An 18,428-nucleotide genomic window follows, 5' to 3' on the forward strand; every position below is an offset into this window, starting at 1 on the left:
TCCGCTGGGACAGTGGCGGAGGTGGGTTCTAGAATGCCTCGACGTCACGAAGGAGCTCTAGGCTGCGTAGCAACCGCATGGCTCTTGCAGAGATTCCGGAGACCCCTCCGTTCTCACGGGGGGCTCTAGAATGGGACAGATCGCCCTTGAGTCTGGCTACATGTCTTGCTGGTCGGCCGGCGTCGCTTTGGGGATCCTAGTCCTATTGCTGTGCGATGGGCCCGGTACGGAGAAGGGTGCTATTGAGGGGCTCGGCTGCAGCCGGGTGTCTCCTCGAGGATGTGGTGGTAGCACATCAGAGCTGCAGTCGCTTGTGAAAAGAGCCAAGGGCACGGTCTCCTAAACGCCTGCCTGTTATACGAGTTTATTAATTCAATTAACATTCGAATCTGTCCACAAAAACGGATGGAATCGCCTCGCAGGCAGCTCAAAACCACAATATTCTGGACCGAAATGGCTCCTTGCATGGAGCTAGAGAGCTGGAGTGAAGTTCAATTTGAGACTCCTGAAACCGATTTTGTATATTGCTATCATCCTGAGGTCTACCAAATGGTTTTAGGAGCAAGATCCTGGCTGGGGTGGGTGGACAGTACAGAGCCACATTGTAGAAAGGTGGCGGTGGGAACAGGATTGGCACCCCATTGTAAAGGGTAGTTCAGCAGGCTGAATTACTTGTTCCACCCCACAAACCATACATTGGAATAAACTACATACACAAATAAAAATGTATTGTAACAATAACTACATCAAAAAATAATATTAATAATTAAACATCTAAGTTACTGCAGTTTAGGGATTTTAACACAGAGCTCTAAAACCGGCCAGCAGCAGCCAATAATGCAATCCTATGTGTACTCAGAAGGAAGTCCTGTTGAATTTACTAGGGCTTCCTCTTGGGTATGGTGTTAAGATTGCTGCCTACCTGCCAGGTGAGGAACACTGAGGCTGAGAGATAAGTGATTTCTACAAAGTCAGTAATGGCAGATATATATCAGTTTTATTTGCTGTTGTGGAAATACTCTGTGTCATCCAGGGATTTGCCAGTATATCCCAATTTAACTTCAACTCTCCCTGGTCAAAACACAGGAGCTCTGAGGTGGGTTTCAGACTGCACAATGTACCATAAAGCTGGGAATTACCGCTTTATGAACACACAGATACAGCAGACAAGTCTGTAATGATACTTTCCAAAGGAGGCATCATGCTGAAGTCTTTGCTCCTTTTCAGGCTGTGGACTTCACCTTGACTTGTCTGACAATGGAACTGCTGCAGGACTGGCACGTGTTAGAAAGACAGCTGGAGAGATGGGTGAGAATAATAAAGATCAGTTCCATTTAGCTGACACTGCACTAAGTAACATAAACAAGCAATAAATGGGGACATCATCTGATCAGCTCGATCCACTGTGGCCTTGTTTCATCCATCTTCAGTGGCCATCTGATCTGTGCCTTGAATCCATGGCCTTGGCACTGCACTCTGGCCACCTGAGCTAGCCAAGCGATAGATGATCATTCATGATTTGTGCCCATTAACACAAAGCCCAACCAAGAACCTTGTTTTCCCATTGCCCTGTCACCAGTGCCAAATTGATTCTTCTGATTTATTCATTATTTACTAAATTTAAACCCTGTCTTTCCTCCAAAAAGCCCAAGCCAGAGTATACAGCTCTTCCACCTTCCATTAATCTTCACGGCAACCCTATGAGGTAGATTAGGCTGAGAGGTAGTGGCTGGCTCAAGGTCATCTAGGGAGCTTCATGGCCAAGGGAGGATTTGAACCCGGGTCTTCTTGGTTCTAGTCAGACATGCTAACCACTATACCTGCCTATTTTTTCAGACACCATCTTTGTCCACATTGGTGCCAAGGAAATTACTATCCCCTGCAAGTCTTCAGAGATGGATGTTGTGATTGGTATGAATCCCACCTACAACTGGAGCCTGGAAAATGAAGGTTAGGCCTTATTCCTTGGGACTCTAGGATCTCTCAGTAGATGTCAGGGACAGATGTGTGAGGGAAAGAAGAGGATGGGTTACTTGGGAAAAGGACCTGTTGGTGTCCCAGAGCTGCCAATGTTTTTTCTAGAATGATCAGCAACAGATATTTTTTTGCACCTCAGACTGATTTGAACTTTAGCACCCAAGATAATATTTCCCAAGCATTTTGTGTTGAGAATTAGTTTAGTCTTGCCTGTGCCCTCTGTATCCTTGTGCCTTGAGCAAGAGCCCATGTTGTGTCACTCTTCCTCCTAATGACTGCTACAGAGAGGCCATTATGTGGCTAAAATTGGAGTGAGTGGGGACTGGGCCCTGTGGATTTCATTAAGGAGCCCATGTTTACCTCTTATACCAGTTCAATCACTGAAGATGCATGAAAAGGTAACTTGCAAACACATTGATGCATCTGTTAAGCTTCCCAGATGTGAAACCAAGTTGACCTGAAACTGCCTGCCCAAATTAAAGTCTGGAGAGTTCAACAGATTATTCTTCACAATAGGCATATTGGCAAAAACATCAGAACTACTGGAAGTGAAATAGACCCAGAGCTCAGCTTTTTAAGGTTCCTGTTACTTAAAAGTTATGACTGAAGCAAGCTGTGAGACAACTTGCTTTTCCAAATCCAAAACTTGGTTGTAAAATACCGTAGTATCAGCATGTCACAAAATATTGACTAACTGTACCTGCCAATCTAAGCTATCCATATTACTATAATAAGAAAATACGTCGGGATTCAAGAAAGGTATTTTGTATGGGCATTCATGGCATAAGGGCAGCAGAAAATAATTAGACTCTCTCGATGCATCCATGTACCAATGAGCCTAGAGCCACATGAAGCTATAGAAGTATTAAAGGACGGGGTTTCTCTTGACCTCAGTATTGGTGCCTAAGCTGGTTGAAGCAGAACATTGTTCTTAGGCTGATTCTGCCCTCTACTTTCAGGAACCCATCCCCTCAGTGGTGATGCTTCCCTGACTCTGCATGATTTTCATACTGATGACAGTGGACTGTATGTCTGCACAGTCTCCTACACCACGGATGGCCAGCTCCATACTAAAACTTTCTATCACACAGTGGTGGGTGAGTGGATTCCAGATGTCTTGAAGGATAGTGAAACAAAGGGGACCGAACTATTTGACTAGATGGGTGATTGGCTGGAACCAGGAGGAAGCTAGTGGGGGGACGACGACATATATTGGGAGAAATGTGGGAGAAGTTTTGGCCTGTGGCCAGACGCTGTGGCCAAACATAGGTGGTTTCTCTCTGTTCTCCTGAGGATCCACTGTCTTTCTTAGGTAAAGGGACCCCTGACCATTAGGTCCAGTTGTGGCTGACTCTGGGGTTGCGGCGCTCATCTCACTTTATTGGGCAAGGGAGCTGGCGTATAGCTTCCGGGTCATGTGGCCAGAATGACTAAGCCGCTTCTGGCAAACCAGAGCAGCGCACAGAAACGCCGTTTACCTTCCCGCCAGAGCGGTACCTATTTATCTACTTGCACTTTGACGTGCTTTCAAACTGCCAGGTTGGCAGGAGCAGGGACCCAGCAACAGGAGCTCACCCCGTCACGGGGATTCGAACTGCCGACCTTCTGATTGGCAAGTCCTAGGCTCTGTGGTTTAACCCACAGCGCCACCCGCGTGTTTACAATTTCTTTCTGTCCTCTTGAACTTCTTCATAGTGGACATGATGTGGAAAATGTGAGTTTTGCCGTCTTTTGAGCTCCTGTTTTTGTAGGAGAAGCTGCCTTCCAGATTCCCCTTCCTCTGCCTCTTTCCCCAGGCTACCACATACGTGCAGAGCTGCATGTCCTACTGCTTTTTCAGTGCAACTCTTGCGATGAGGAATTGACGCACGGATTCCTGAAGACCCTGCGAGAGCATCTGAGCGAGGTGGTGCACCACCTCCACTGTGAACTTCTGCTTGGCGCCATCAGCTGCTTCCCCACCATGGAGAAACCCTTGGATGAGTTCAACTTCCAGGTAGAGCTTGAAGGTCAGAGCCAAGAAATTCAGGGTGTTTCTAGAGGATGGCAGAGGAAGTCAGGTTGGCTGGGTTCAGTCACAGTTTGGGGAGGAAGTGAAGTTTGGAGCAGGAGAGGCTCGTGCAGAAAGGCAGGATTTCACCAGCTAGGACTGCCTACTGAAAACACCAGAAGTAAGTGTAGCCTCAGTATGTGTCTTTGCTGAGAACAGGCAGATTTTGGGTAAAGGTACATTCCCTTGGATTGGCTGGAGGAACATTTCTTAAGCAGCAAGGGTGGCAATGGATATGTATCATGATCTGGAGGGTTGCGCTAAGTTGAATTAACATAATTAACTGCATTCACGCAAGCATCATATAGTGGATCTATTTTGCCATATCCTGGAATGAGGCTTTGGACTCTGTGTGCACTGATGGAAGAGCAAGCCTATTGGCAAAGGGACCGTAACATATTTGTCATTGTTTTCTAGTATCTCCTTTTGGGAAGGGCTGGGATAAATTCTGCTCCCCCAAGGCTGATGCACTGGAATTTGATTGTTATAATGGAGCTGTCTTGAGCAATCTGCAGCAGGTACGTCACCAAACTTCATCTCTCCCCTACCAGGAAATAAGTTTGCTGGGGTTTTGTACCTACATATGTTGTTGAGCTGCAAAGGGCAACCATATCTTTTATCTTCTGGAACAAGGCTAATGTGCATTGCTGCACATAGAATGGCTGGGGTTATTTACTTTGAGGCAATAAAAGCAAGAATCCCATAGTTATGCATATTTTGAAGAAAGGATGGGTGCTTGCATTCTAGGCATTTACTATGGAATTGCCACATTTTGTTCACTCACTCTTGTGATGACCCTGCCATCAGATTCTTATCCTTCTCTGTTTTCCCTGCACTCCTGTTTTCCTTCCTTTTTCAGAAAAACAGATCAATAACAAAAAGCAGACCTCCCAGTCTTCTTTCCCCCACTCTTGAACCACCCTATTCATCTCCCTACAGGCCGAGGAAGCAATAACCATATTCATGGAGAACAACAAACGTTTCCCCTTGGGAGAGGCGCCCACCTCCCGCACCTCCTTTGTCAACACCTTTGTCAACTTCCTGGAGGGTGGAACATGCCTGGAAGGTTATGGACAGACCCCGGAGCTACAGGCACGCTGTCCCGACTGCTGTAGTGAGTGGAGCAGGTGATCCATGAGCAGCTGCCTCATCCCTCCTCAAACACTGCCTCCGGTCCCATAGGCTGCAGTGTTTGTTCACGCCACTGGGAAGCCTCTCGCCACATTTGTTCTTAGCTGTCACCCCAGCCTTTGCAAACCCAGTGCCTTCCAGATGTTTTGGAACACAACTCCCACCAGCCCCAAACATCTGGAGAGCACTGGGTTTGTAATGGCTCTCTTCTCTCTACCTTCCCTTTCTCTAGAGCAGTGTTTCGCAACCTTGGGTCTCCAGCTGTTTTTGGACTACAACTCCCATCATCCCTAGCTAGCAAGACCAGTGGTCAGGGATGATGGGAACTGTTGTCTGAAAACAGCTGGAGACCCAAGGTTGGGAACCACTGTTCTAGAGTTTCACTGTAGCTCTGCCAGGTGCCATTGAGCTGTGTACACTTTAGTTTTCACCCCTTATGGAGCTATATTTCTCAGCACCCTTAACAAACTACAGTTCCCAATTTTTTTGGGGGGGGGGAGTCACGTGCTTTAAATGCATGGTGTGTACACAGCCCTTGGATCCAATCTGCTATTTTGTCCACCTGTTTAGCACATTGCGCTAAGCATGACTCCCTCGACTCCAGGAAGAGGCACCCTCTCCACAACTCCTTTGAGGAGCATGATTGAAAAAGGATGCCCCTTGGGTAGGGCTCACATGGTATGTGGCCAGCTTTGAAATCCCTCTCTCCCTAAGCCCCCACCCTCCAGCTTAGCTGATGGAGGAATGAAACCTGTGTGCTGTCTATATTTCAGGCTCTGCTCCTTTCACTCCCCCCTCCATGCCTTTATCTGCCATTTTGCTTGACAGCCGCGTGCCCTCCTGGAACATATAGTGTGGCTGCAGCTGGAAATTGTGTTCCCTGCCCAAACGGATCATACAGCCTGCGCTATGGGGCAACTGTGTGCATTCAGTGCTACCACAACGGGTCAACCTTGCACCCTGCTGCCAGAACAGCTGCGGAATGCATGAGCCCAGAAGGTATGTATCAGGTGGGAGACATGAGGAAGCGCTTCCTGAGAGACCTCTCTGGATTTTCCAGCACTGGTTCTAGGACTTGGCATACTGAGAGTCAAGCTAGACACAACATAAAATATGTTCAAGGTTTTTTAAAAAATGCACATAGCATCAACTGTGTGGCTGGGGCTGATAAGTATCATGATTGTAGGGGGTGAAGGGGGGGGAGGGGATTTTAACTCTTTCCTTGCCACAGTCCTGAGAAAAATCCTTCCTCTGAAGTTGGGAAGATTTGCTGCAATGGGGAATTTCTTCCCAATAGAAATACTAGCTCCAGAGGAGGATTTACTTCAGTCCTGGATGCTGGACTTGAATTAGTTTCCTTGGTTCTGTATTTTATTTAAAAGGTGGCCCCTCATCTGGGTAATAGACAGAGTGATGTAGAAGTAAATTCTTACCACAAGATTCACAACAGGAGAGTTAAATTTCACCTCCTGTGATCGTGTTAATTATCCATCTTCCCTAAGGTGATGCTCTGTATACTTAATGTCCCCTCAAACCTGTATGTTAAATCCAAAGACAGATTTATCTTCAGATGGCTATGTTCCATGTCCACTATTGGCTGTTGCACTCATGTCCTACTTGCAGGCTTCCTGCAGACCTCAGTGAGAACAGGATGCTGAAGGAGGTGGCCCTTTGGCCTGATCTAGCAAGGCTTTTCTTGTGTTCTTAGGTACCTAAGAAACAGAGCTCCTTGACTGCAACCATATATATGAGCATCTAGTGAGGGAACAGTTCTGTGCATGTGTGAATTTGGTCCAAACAGTGTTTGTTTATACTGGCTGCCTATTTCCCTTTGGCCTTTCTTTCCACTGTGATACTTAAGCTGTGATCCTGTTTAACTTAATAGAGGCAGGTGCTACTGCTGGATAGGCAGCTTGGCTCTGGGTGCTGAGGAGAACTGGCACTCTTGAGTGATCTATGTCTCTTTCCACACAGTCCCACCAACACATGGATTTCCTGCTCTCTTGGTGATCTTTCTCGTCCTGCTGCTTACTTGCCTCTGTATCATTGTGCTGTGAGTTCTGGGTTTTCTTCTTTCCTGTCTAAGCCCACTTCTGTAAAATTTGGTGGGCCAAAGTGAGGGCAGTGTCCCAAGAGATCCTGAGAAATGACAGTGGCTGTGCAACCAGTTATCACAGATAATTGGGGGTGGGGGTGCCCAGGGAATGCCTCCACTACGGGATCATATATCTGCACCACCAGTGCAGTGCAACTACCAAACTTTTAGAAGACATCTGAAGCCCTGTTTAGGGAAGCTTTTAATATTTAATAGGTTATTGTATTTTAGTGTTTTGTTGGAAGCCGCCCAGAGTGGCTGGGGAAACCCAGCCAGATGGGCGGGGTATAAATAATAATAATAATAATTATTATTATTATTTTCCTGGCTTCTGGGACTAGAGTGCACCAAACAGGTATTGCTTTCATTCCACCTTTGCCCTTCCTCTGAATACAGCCCCCTTGCATAGTTTCCCCACATGCCTTCTACAATTTGATTATTATCACTTTTCAGTAACCACCACCTGATCCTGGCCAGGATACCCCAACCAGCATACCCTAACCCAGGGGTCAGCAACCTTTTCCAGCCATGGGCCGGTCCACCGTCCCTCAGACCACGTGGTTGGCCAGACTATATTTTGAAAAAAATAATAATGAATGAATTCCTATGCCCCACAAATAACCCAGAGATGCATTTTAAATAAAAGCACACATTCCACTCATATAAAAACACCAGGCAGGCCCCACTAATAACCCAGATATGCATTTAAAATAAAAGGACACATTCTACTCATGTAAAAACACGCTGATTCCCAGACCGTCCATGAGAAGGCGATTGGGCCGCATCCGGCCCATGGGCCTTAGGTTGCCTACCCCTGCCCTAACCCAACAGAGTTCTTGGGCAGGGGGGATGTTACCACTTTCCTATGCATCTGGCTTCCATATTCCTTATATGTGTCCCTCCCTGTATTTTGCTCGTGGGGTTCTGGGCAACCAGAGCTGTATGGGAGGAGTGCCTACTAAGATCCACTTGCCTTATGGTAATAAAGATTCCCTGTCTCTGTGCAGCTGCTGCTGGTACTTCCGTCGTAGAAGGAAGAAGAAACAGGATTCTTTTCCTAAAGGTGATGGTGAGACCAAGCAGGAAAAAGATGTCACAGTCCTTGCTGTTCCAGACTCCCCAAAAGATGACTCTCCCCTGTTGCCTTCTATCACTTTGGAGAATCCTGACAAAGATGACTCTCCCCTGTTGCCTTCTCCCACTTTGGAGAATGCTGAAAAAGATGACTCTCCCCTGTTGCCTTCTATCACTTTGGAGAATCCTGACAAAGATGACTCTCCCCTGTTGCCTTCTCCCACTTTGGAGAATGCTGAAAAATATGCCTCTCCTCTGTTGCCTTCTATCACTTTGGAGAATCCTGACCAAGAAGGTGTCATGTTTCCAACTCCTCCCAATCCAGAGGAAGAGCCAGGTGGGGCTATTTTGCCACCCCTTTTTGAGCTAGAAGAGCAGCCTGTTATTGAAAATGTTGTGTTCCCATCATCCTCACCTGTCTCAGATTTTGAAAGTACATGACTCCCAGTAAATTCATGTCCAACAAACAGACCTGCTTCACATGTTGTTAAAGGTTGCTAATAATACTAACCACTCGTTCCCTTGCTCAAGGTCTGGGCCCTGCAAGGCCTCCTATTTTCTTGAGTTGGGTTCTGCATCTAGAAGATCAGAGAAGAACTGAAAACTTCTTCATCGCTAGCCATAGCTCACTGCACCTCAGTCTCCTAACAAAACCAGTGTTGGAAGTGAGCGGCCTGAAAGGAAACTGAGCTAATCTTTAATTTCCAGAGGGCATGGAGGGTTATGCTCAGACTAGGCAAGCAATTGCAGTGAAGCGGCTGAAGGCTCTAACCTAACAGTACCACAAATGAAGCAGCAAATGCTGCAGTGATTGTTTTGTGCTTCTGGCTATCACCCAACCGAGAAGATGTCAATATGTGGTGGCAGCACTGTGGGCTGACCTTTACGAATGGAAGTTGAAAAACCAAGCCAGTTCATTTTGACTGAAACATCAAAAACAGCAGACTCAAACCCCTCTCCTCCTAGCTACCAAAGGCCTGAATAGATGCACGACTCCTTTATTATTTATGGAGGTGAATTCAATTCAATTCAAAAACCTCAGGGCCACTACTAAGAAGGCCCTGCTCCATTCCACGGCAGTCCTGTTGAGCATAGGATACACGGGGCGCAGGGGGGCTTTCCTGATCATCTTAATAGGTGAGGGAGCTCCTATGTGGAAGAGCGCTCTTTGAAATATTGTAGAGCCTTTCCGTTGTCATTCCCTCCTATAGTTAAATAACAGATTTAGGATCGGGGATTGCCTGGCTACAGGGACAGCAGCCATGCAGGCTCCAGGGCTACCTTAACAGCATCCCTCAGGCTCCAAAACACCGACTCTTGGTTCTAACTTTTACAACTGTTCAACTGTGTGGTGGGGTTTCTACCTCTTATAAGAACATCTCAGAGCGCCCATAAGTTTTCAGATATTTAGAGCTCCCATGGAATGGGTAAATTGGCTTAAAGTCAAATACATCTACTTAATGCAATCTGATTAAGCAGATGTCAAGTCAATTCATTTTCTGTAGGTCACACGCAGAAGAAATCTGTTGCAATGCAAAATACAAAACAAAAGCAAAGCCTGAAAATTGCTGCTGTTTTTCCAATGTTTTGTGAGGGCCCTGATTTCCAGAGCCTTGTAACCCCAACTCTAGGTATCTCCTCCCCACTTGTATTCCTTAGCAAATACCTGTTATCATTCTAGCTCCCCTGTTAGTAGTTTTCACTATGATCTGGGTATGCTCTCTGGGCTCATCCCTATGTTTTTGTATTTGTTCAGCATAAACAAAGCAGTTCCGTCTTATATTGGTTGATGTAAAACATAACCTCAGATCAAAGGAGTTCAAAACCTTGCACATTATGTACTGCGGCGTATGTGGGTTTAGCTGAGGTAATCAATTTCAGGCACCGGCAAAGCAAATCAAGAGAAAATGCCAAACCTCAAGATGGAGAGATAGTGTACTCCTCATCAAGTGACATGAACACATCTTCAGGTGAATGCATCAAGCAACCTGAAATGCTACTCGACTGAATGGTACTTGGCATTAATGGTGCACATACTCCAGGCAGTTAAGGCGTTACCCAACACAGCCCCATTGGGTGCTTACAAATGAGAAAAGTCACGTTGAAGGTAGACACGTACACGTGAACTGGAGTTTTAGGAGTACTCTTTTTACACTTGTATCATTGATAACCAGATTGCTCCAAAGTGTGCCCCAGAGTTTTTTGTGGGGCTCACTGTCTTAACCCAGAAATTATCTTCAGGGCACCTTGGAGGTCTCCTGCCCCTTTGACCTTTTGTTGGCAACAATAATTTTTATTTTTTATGGCAGCAATCATCTGAAGCACATTTCTCCCCTCCCCCCAAAGAATCCTAGGAACTGTAGTTCAAGGGTGCTGCAAATTGTAGCTCTGTGAGGCGTAAACTACAGTTTCTAGAATTCCTTGGAGGAAGTCATTTGGGGTTGGGAATCTTGGAGGCAAAAAAACTACTGGGGGAGGGGCGGTAATAAATGGCCCACAGGTTGCCACCCCTGCCTTAGATCATTTGAAAATGAAATGAAAGCAATTGTGCAATCCATTGCGGTAAGAGATTATTAATTTAAAACATATTAATGTTTCAAAGCAAGGACTCATTAGTGCTTTCCATTAGGGAGTAAGTTTAAAAATAATAATCCATGCCATCAATATCAAGCTAACACAAGTCAGTTCTGTTTTCTAAAGGCTGATGCAAAAGATTTGTCTTGTGGCCACAATGGACAGTGTGGGAAACTCACAATGTGACAGTCTCAATACTTATAAGCTGTACATCTGAAAGATATGGTTGGCTTGGCTGGGGAGCAATCACTTCAGAGAGGCTGTTTTCAATGTTACATCCATGACAAATGTAAACTGCTCTTTCCTTTTGTGTGGCTTGAATAAAGCCCAATTCAGGCTTACTATAGCTTGGGAAGACGGCTGTTTTTGAGTGCTAAGGTGTCCCAATGGGCCTGCCCATCTGGTTCCAAATTCTACTTCAAAATGGCCCTGGAGTGGCATAGGATGAAGCCCACCAAGCAGGTAGTTGTGCTTCAAGCCCAAGTGGATGCACACAGGTAAGGCAACAGTGACATCTTGTGGCTGTGACCATTCAAGTCTGACCTTGGTTTGGTACATAGTTCACTGCAGAAGATTGCCCTTTGTGAACGGAATGGATGAAGTTAATTCTGTTGTCTCTTCATACGCAGGACAACCACAGTGTTGGGGCTGACCGTGCCTGTTCTCCGCTGCAAAATGCAGATTGACATTGCAGAGATAGCAGTGCATATGTGTTGTACATAGGCAGTATTAATGGAGGTTTGTCTCCCTGGAGACATTGCTTCAACAATAGGACTTAAATCCTTTTCATGAGAAGACTCTGGACTCCATGCAAGACTCTTACCCATTCATTTATTTATTTACAGCTGTTTCCTGTGCATGTGTGTGTGCATAACTGGCATAACACACACACACACACACACACAGAGAGAGAGAGGGAGGGAGCTCACATCTCTTTCCTTGCAGCATAAGCTTATCAACAGAGCCTCCCTTTGCAGGAGTAGTCTACCCCTCCAACAACATGTTTCATTCCTATCAGTTTCCTTACTGCTCTTCACATGTAGACACAGGCAGAGACAAAGCAGGAGCTGTGCTGTATCCTATTCCGAATAGCATACAGCTCCCTGCCCCACCTCTCTCTTGGTGAGTCAGAAAAAAAGCCAGCTGCACGTTCAGCTCCATAAATTATATGTACACACAGAGAGATGCATGCTTAGGGGAGGAAAGTTTGGGGTGCGGGTGGGGAAATCAGCAAGTACCTTTAAAAGAATACATTTCATGCCAGTTTCTTTGTCTCAAAAGGTATCATTTTTGGCATCATCGTTAAGTTATTGGGTGTAAAAATAATAACAACGCAGGGGTGTATGCATATATATATTTATCTAACTTGTGTAGGTGCTTGATATGTGATGCCTATGTTGGGTATCAGCTGCTGTATTCCTAAATAAGTAAGAAGTGGGGAGGGAATGCAGTTAGTTGCTTCCTAAAAATTGAGATGATAGGGCCATGGGATTTCCACCAAAGAAGGGATCAGAAAAAGGCAGCTACCCCGACAGAAGAGGGGCAATTGGAGGACATTCTGCACTCATGCGACACAGTCTACTCTGCCATCTCACTCTGCTGCATGCACAACCTTGGGCTCCTCTTCATTCCAGGGATGGGAGCCTGGCTCCAGGGGCATTGCTAGTAGCTACTTAAAGGACTTGGGGCACAGCACCAAGACACATTTTTAAAAAATAACATTCACATGTTAATTTATATGTATAGACACTACCGGGCAAATTAAGATGATGAGTACTGTGCTTTAGTGTAAGCAAAGTTATATATATGCAGAACTGGGGTTCAGGCCCACTGTCCTACCCTCTTACAAAGAGGTGGGGGAACTGTTTGGATTCGAGCAGGACAGGTTAACTTTGACAGGTGAACGGAATTTGAGACAACTCACCTGTCAGTTGCATGGTGTCATTATGACATCACATGGTTGATGGGTGGGATGTTGGGTGCTTGGGAACCACTGCGCAAGGGGCGTTGCCAGCCCTATGCTTGCTGCATTGGGAAGAGCCTAACACCCCACCCCAAGTCAGGCTCAGTGCCAGTTGCTTGCTCCCACTGATCATTTGTTCAGCCTACTCACCAAATGTTTGACTTTGGGTGCTTGGTTGGCTCAAGTACCACTATGGGATTTTCTTTTCTTTTTTTGCATGTGTGTGCATTTTACTTTTCTAGGAGAAGAAACCGAGCACACCTGTAGTTAGGCTGAATCTGACAGGCTCTGCTATTTCCCCCAAAGCTGACTGAGTTTCTGGGCAGCCATGATAAATACAGCCCCCATCTGCCAGCTCCTGATAAAGAGCTCACAGAATGTCTTGCTAATGGGAAAGAGGATAAATGGGCCTGAACTGAGGCTCCATTTCAGACAAAATGCCTGATATTAATCTTGTCAACAAGGATAAGAAGGGAGGCAGGTTAACTGAGTGCATTGCTGGCAGACAATCAAGCAGCAGTAGTGTTTTGCACCACTGTTTGTTGTTCTGATCAAAGCCGGTGCTTAGATGTTAAACAAAATTCTCAGTTTTGGTAATAGATGATGACCCAGGCATTGGCCAACAACAGGGATGCAGAGGTCTCAGTAGAGGACAATTTCATAATTGGAATCACAGATCCCCAAGAGTCATCTTTTAAGTTTGCCAGCTTCTTTGATGGGCTGCTGTCTCCCTAAAACAGGGATGGGCCACCTATGGCCCAACTCCCACCAGCCCTCGGCATTTCTGTTAACTATGATGGCTGGGGCTGAAGGAAGTTGGAGTCCAACAACATCCACAGGGCCACAGGTTCCCCATCCCTCCTTTGAGAGCAGTTTGATGTGCAGACAGCAGCAGGTACTATTGATTTCTTTCTCCCAATGAAAGCCTTCCCTGCTGATTTCTGCAGATCAAGTGGCTGTCGAAAGCACATGAGCAAGCAAAGCTGTTTTATCTGGCCAGCTGGCAACCTGGTCAGCATCCTCAGTATTGGAGAGTGGCTCATTGAGGGCCTGAGTGGAATCATCAGTGATGTCCCCCAAAGGAAAGCTCCATGGAGAAGTTGCTGTTGATTTCAGCACAGCAAGACAGATCCCATGTTGCACCGAGGTTGGCACAAAAGAAACCTGAGTTGCTGGGATTGTTACAGTAGCTCACTGGAAAAATATGCATGTGAAGTGACCAAGGCCTCTGGTAATGACTATGTTAAAATACAGTCTGGATCAGATTGAGCTGGACCATGCATGTCTAATATTAGGTTGAATTCAATGGCAGTTTTGCGGTAATAGAAAACACTTCTGCTTATGCAAGGCAGGAAAAACACCAGAAAACCATGAAACCCTCTCCAGCCTGCCAGCCACCCAGCTTATATCACCGTGTTGAAGTGTCGGTTATGATAGGACTTTGTGTTGTCTCAGCTGCTCCTGAACTGGGCGAGAGTGGGCTTTCACAACTGTTTGTGTAGGTGTAGCAGCAGCATTTCCCTGCCCCCCAAAATGGTGTATAGGATGCTCATTTAAAGTCTCATTAATTCAACAGGAATGGTAAGCGTGTGCTTAAAATATCTTCCATTACAAATCTCTTCCACTGAAATCAGCGGGACTTTAAAATGTAGCTGCTGGGTGATGCAATGGTTGCAAGCTCATAGCCTCATTTTTGTTGCTAAAAGTGATGCCAGTTGTGAAAACAAATACTTTACAGCATGAAACACAGCAGCAAAGAAAGCCATTTATATGCATATGACAGTAATGCTATTTTTCACAAGGCCCGAGGTGAGGCAAGAATAGATTTCTGTCTTAACCAAGGGTGTGCAAGGTTAAGGAAGGCTCAGAAAGAAGGGGGTGGAGGGCTTGGAAGTAGACTTGTTATTTTTAGAATCTCACGTCTCTAAGCTTCAGGATCTATCAGTGCAAACCGTGCTAGAGGCCAGATTTATTATTATTAACATGACCCACGCGATAAAGAATCCTGACTTATCAGCAGTTGTCCAATCCACATTTCCTGCTTAGGGTCAAACTGCACACATTATGTAGGAGGAGATAAGCTCTCTCAGTGTTTTGCAGTGCTAAAAAAACAGCTGCAGGGTATGGGGTGGTGGTGGTCTGAACTGCATGAGAGCAGTGGAATGGGGGAAGAGAGGTGAACATTCCCCCCAGTGCCATTTTCCTGATCTAAATCCCACCCCCAGTTGCTATTTGCCACTTTTGAACCTATGTAGATTCCCTGCAAGGCAAATAGCAGCCTAAGGAGTGAGGGGAGACGTTCAGATAATGGGAAATGGTGTTGCTGGAAAGGGTTAAGTCCCTCCTGCTCTCATCATAGGAAGCTGCCCTACACCATGGCAGACCATTGGCTCATCTAGATCAGTAGTATTTATACTGATGGGCAAAAGCTCTCCAGAGTTTCAGACAGGGATCTTTCCCAATCCTACCAGGGCTGAAAATGCCAGAGATTAAATCTCAGACTTTTTGAAGACAAAACAGGTGCTCTGCCACTGAGCTTTGGTCCACTCAGTATTTTCCTCCTGCAACTACTTTTAAGTGAAAATAAAAACTTTGGGAGATCTAGCCTGTGTTAACATGTAGCGTCATCCTCAAATGTGGGTCAAACTTTGGCATTCAAAATCAACCAGCTCCAAGCAGGGTCAACAACTCTTTTTGTGGTAATTCCTATGTCTTTATCAGCTGCGAAACAAGTCAGTCAGCTGGACTTTTTATTAAACGTACCTGCAGTGATGAAGGTTCACATTCAATCAGCAGCTGACAGTCTGGACTGGTCTGGCTGTAGTGGCTGCAGTTCTGTGTGTTTAATCAGGAACCACCACCTGACCTTCACAATATAGAAATAAGGGTGGCAAAGGGTGTGGTTTTAAAAAGCAAAATAGGCTTATATATATATGAAGAATAGAGTGGCCATGTATGCATCAGTGGAAAAGAGGAAATGCAAAAAAGAGGACAGATTTTTCTGTGAAATTTGCATAGGTTTATGTATAGCTTTAGATGCAAGCTTAGATAGTTACAGTAATTGAAACAGAAATCTCAACATGGAGGGGAAGACTGCGACCAAGTGACCTGTGTGCCTGCTCAGTCTCTTGTTCAGGTGCTAATGTTGATGGGCAGTTTCAAGGACTTCTCAGGAGTCCTTCTTGTGGCTCTTTAAAACAGAATTGAAGGAGTAAAAGTCTTTCAAAAAAGAAGTAGAGCACATGGCCACCATCCTCCCTCGCCCATGTCTTGACTCCCTACAGTCCATCATCCCATTTACTTTTCTCATAGCTGGAGAGCTCCCATACAGAAGTAAGCTCAGCAGAGTGCGCTTTTCAGATCATGATGTGGACAAGCCTATATATGGACAGTTTGTACATAGACAAGTTTTTATCTGCCACTGTGAGCAGAGTTATGTTTCTGTAGTGGGGCTCAAATCTGCTCTGCAGGGTCCCTCAGTGTTCTGGAGTAGATTTGGAAGGGTGAATAGGGGGTGCAGAGAAGAAGAGAGGGTTGTTCTGTTGTGCAAATGGATGTCTGCTACATGAGTGGAATAGCAGCATACCACCCAGGGGGTTTGTGCAGATTATGTGTATAAGGTCAAGGTCAAGGACCCGTGGACAATTAAGACCAGGCAAAGGTGACTATGGGGTGCGGTGCTCATCTCGCTTTTCAGGCTGAGGGAGCCAGCGTTTGTCCACAGACAGCTTCCCGGGTCATGTGGCCAGCATGGCTAAACCACTTTTGGCGCAACTGGACACTGTGACCAGAGTGCACAGAAACACCGTTTACCTTCCTGCCACAGTGGTACCCATTTATTTACTTGCACTAGTATGCTTTTGAACTGCTAGGTTGGTAGAAGCTGGGACAGAGCAATGGGACAGAGCAATCCCCCCTGTCGTGGGGATTCGAACCGCCGACCTTCCGATTGGTGAACCCAAGAGGCTCAGTGGTTTAGACCACTGTGCCATCTGCTGTGTACAGAAGAGGGGTGCTATTGCCTTCCACCCCCTTCCTCAGAGTACACACAATAAAATATGAGCACAACCTTTGGGCAAGGATGTGGCAACTTTTCACTCTCTCTATCACTGCACCTGCATGCTAAAAAAAGCTTTACCTGTTGAATTCCTGCTTTTTATGCATATATTAATGGCATAGGAGCCCTGCCAGAAAGAGTTGGCAACCACATTCTAGAGAAGAGCTAGAGCAGAGTTAGTTGATAATAAGCTCTTGCCAAGAAATGCCAGCATTCCTTACTCCTGCACAGGAGTTTTTATCCTGCTAGTTTATTGTCAAATGATATTAACAGTACCTTAAAGAGAAACTGTACAGCAAATGGAAGGATTAAATGAGATAGGAGGTAATTGCAATGATCTTAGATATGACATTATCTATCCACCAGGTGGTGTTCTACTCTCAGTCGGGATATACCAACTATTTTTCTGTTTGAGCCTTCTAATATGTTGCTATCTTTTTTAGTCTATGGCTGATAAATTTCATCAGGAATACGGACAGCATCAATGGGAAAGGAATTTCATTCTCATTTAGAAAAGCCTAACCCAGATAGCTGGGAAGTAGCAACAAATCTCTAAATGTGCCTACAGATCACTACAATTTGCCTGCCCCAGAGGTAAGTCCATCAGGAAAAGGTAGTGGGGTCTTTAGGTAATGGTTTCTGCTGCCACGCTGCTATCTTTCCATTCTATTTCATTTTGACAGGCACCTCATATGTACACAAGTCTAAGCTACCTCTCAAATGTTGAGGGGTTGATGTGTCATGGGTGTCACTGGTAACAGTAAACAGGGTTTGACAAAATACAGTGGTACCTCTGGTTACATACGCTTCAGGTTACATACACTTCAGGTTACAGACTCCACTAACCCAGAAATAGTGCTTCAGGTTAAGAACTTCGCTTCAGGATGAGAACAGAAATCGTGCTCCGGCGGCGTGGCAGCAGCAGGAGGCCCCATTAGCTAAAGTGGTGCTTCAGGTTAAGAACAGTTTCAGGTTAAGTATGGACCTCCGGAACGAATTAAGTACTTAACCTGAGATACCACTGTATGCACACACACAAAACCAAGTGTCAAATACAATACTTTTCACAATGTGAAATCCTGGCTTAGCCACACTGAAAATGAGAGCCAGCTTATCTTTCTTCTGTTGGTTTCCGCAGAGCAAGATGCTTTTAAAGAAAGCAGAGCAGGCTAGTCTGTCTTGGGTTCCCTGCCCCCCCCAGTCAGGTGACAGCTCGTGTGCTTTGAACAAAAGAAGTGATTTCACACTTTGACTTCTGAGTGAAGATGGTGACAAATAAGACTGCTTGCCCTTGAGTGCTGTGGTCTGTTGTAGTTTAATTTGTTTTTCTCTTGAACAGTTTTAAATGTTTAAAGTCAGTTGGATCAGCAATTAATGCTAATTGTTTCATGTAGGCAAGGCACATACAGTGGTACCTTGGGTTACAAACACCTTGGGTTACAAACACTTCGGGTTACAGACTCTGCTAACCCGGAAATAGTACCTCGGGTTAAGAACTTTACCTCAG

The 18,428-nt window shown here is 45.6% G+C and overlaps 1 protein-coding gene across 3 annotated transcripts; it reads left to right on the forward strand.

Annotated features, from left to right (window-relative positions):
* The first annotated feature begins 29 nt into the window (after window positions 1-29).
* On the forward strand, window positions 30-8,796 carry LOC128415914 (zona pellucida-binding protein 2-like). Of its 3 annotated transcripts, XM_053392764.1 has the most exons (10): window positions 30-224; window positions 1,228-1,308; window positions 1,837-1,950; window positions 2,937-3,074; window positions 3,774-3,986; window positions 4,445-4,545; window positions 4,967-5,141; window positions 5,987-6,157; window positions 7,133-7,211; window positions 8,261-8,796. In XM_053392764.1, exons 1-10 carry the CDS (start codon window positions 131-133, stop codon window positions 8,766-8,768), a joined length of 1,674 nt encoding a protein of 557 aa, XP_053248739.1. In that variant the 5' UTR covers window positions 30-130; the 3' UTR covers window positions 8,769-8,796. The 3 variants fall into 3 exon arrangements, with proteins under 3 accessions (XP_053248739.1, XP_053248741.1, XP_053248740.1); XM_053392766.1 differs by lacking the exon at window positions 7,133-7,211; XM_053392765.1 differs by lacking the exon at window positions 2,937-3,074.
* The last annotated feature ends 9,632 nt before the right edge of the window (window positions 8,797-18,428 follow it).

This window comes from Podarcis raffonei, chromosome 6 (assembly GCF_027172205.1).
Source record: "Podarcis raffonei isolate rPodRaf1 chromosome 6, rPodRaf1.pri, whole genome shotgun sequence".
NCBI classification, from domain to species: domain Eukaryota; kingdom Metazoa; phylum Chordata; class Lepidosauria; order Squamata; family Lacertidae; genus Podarcis; species Podarcis raffonei.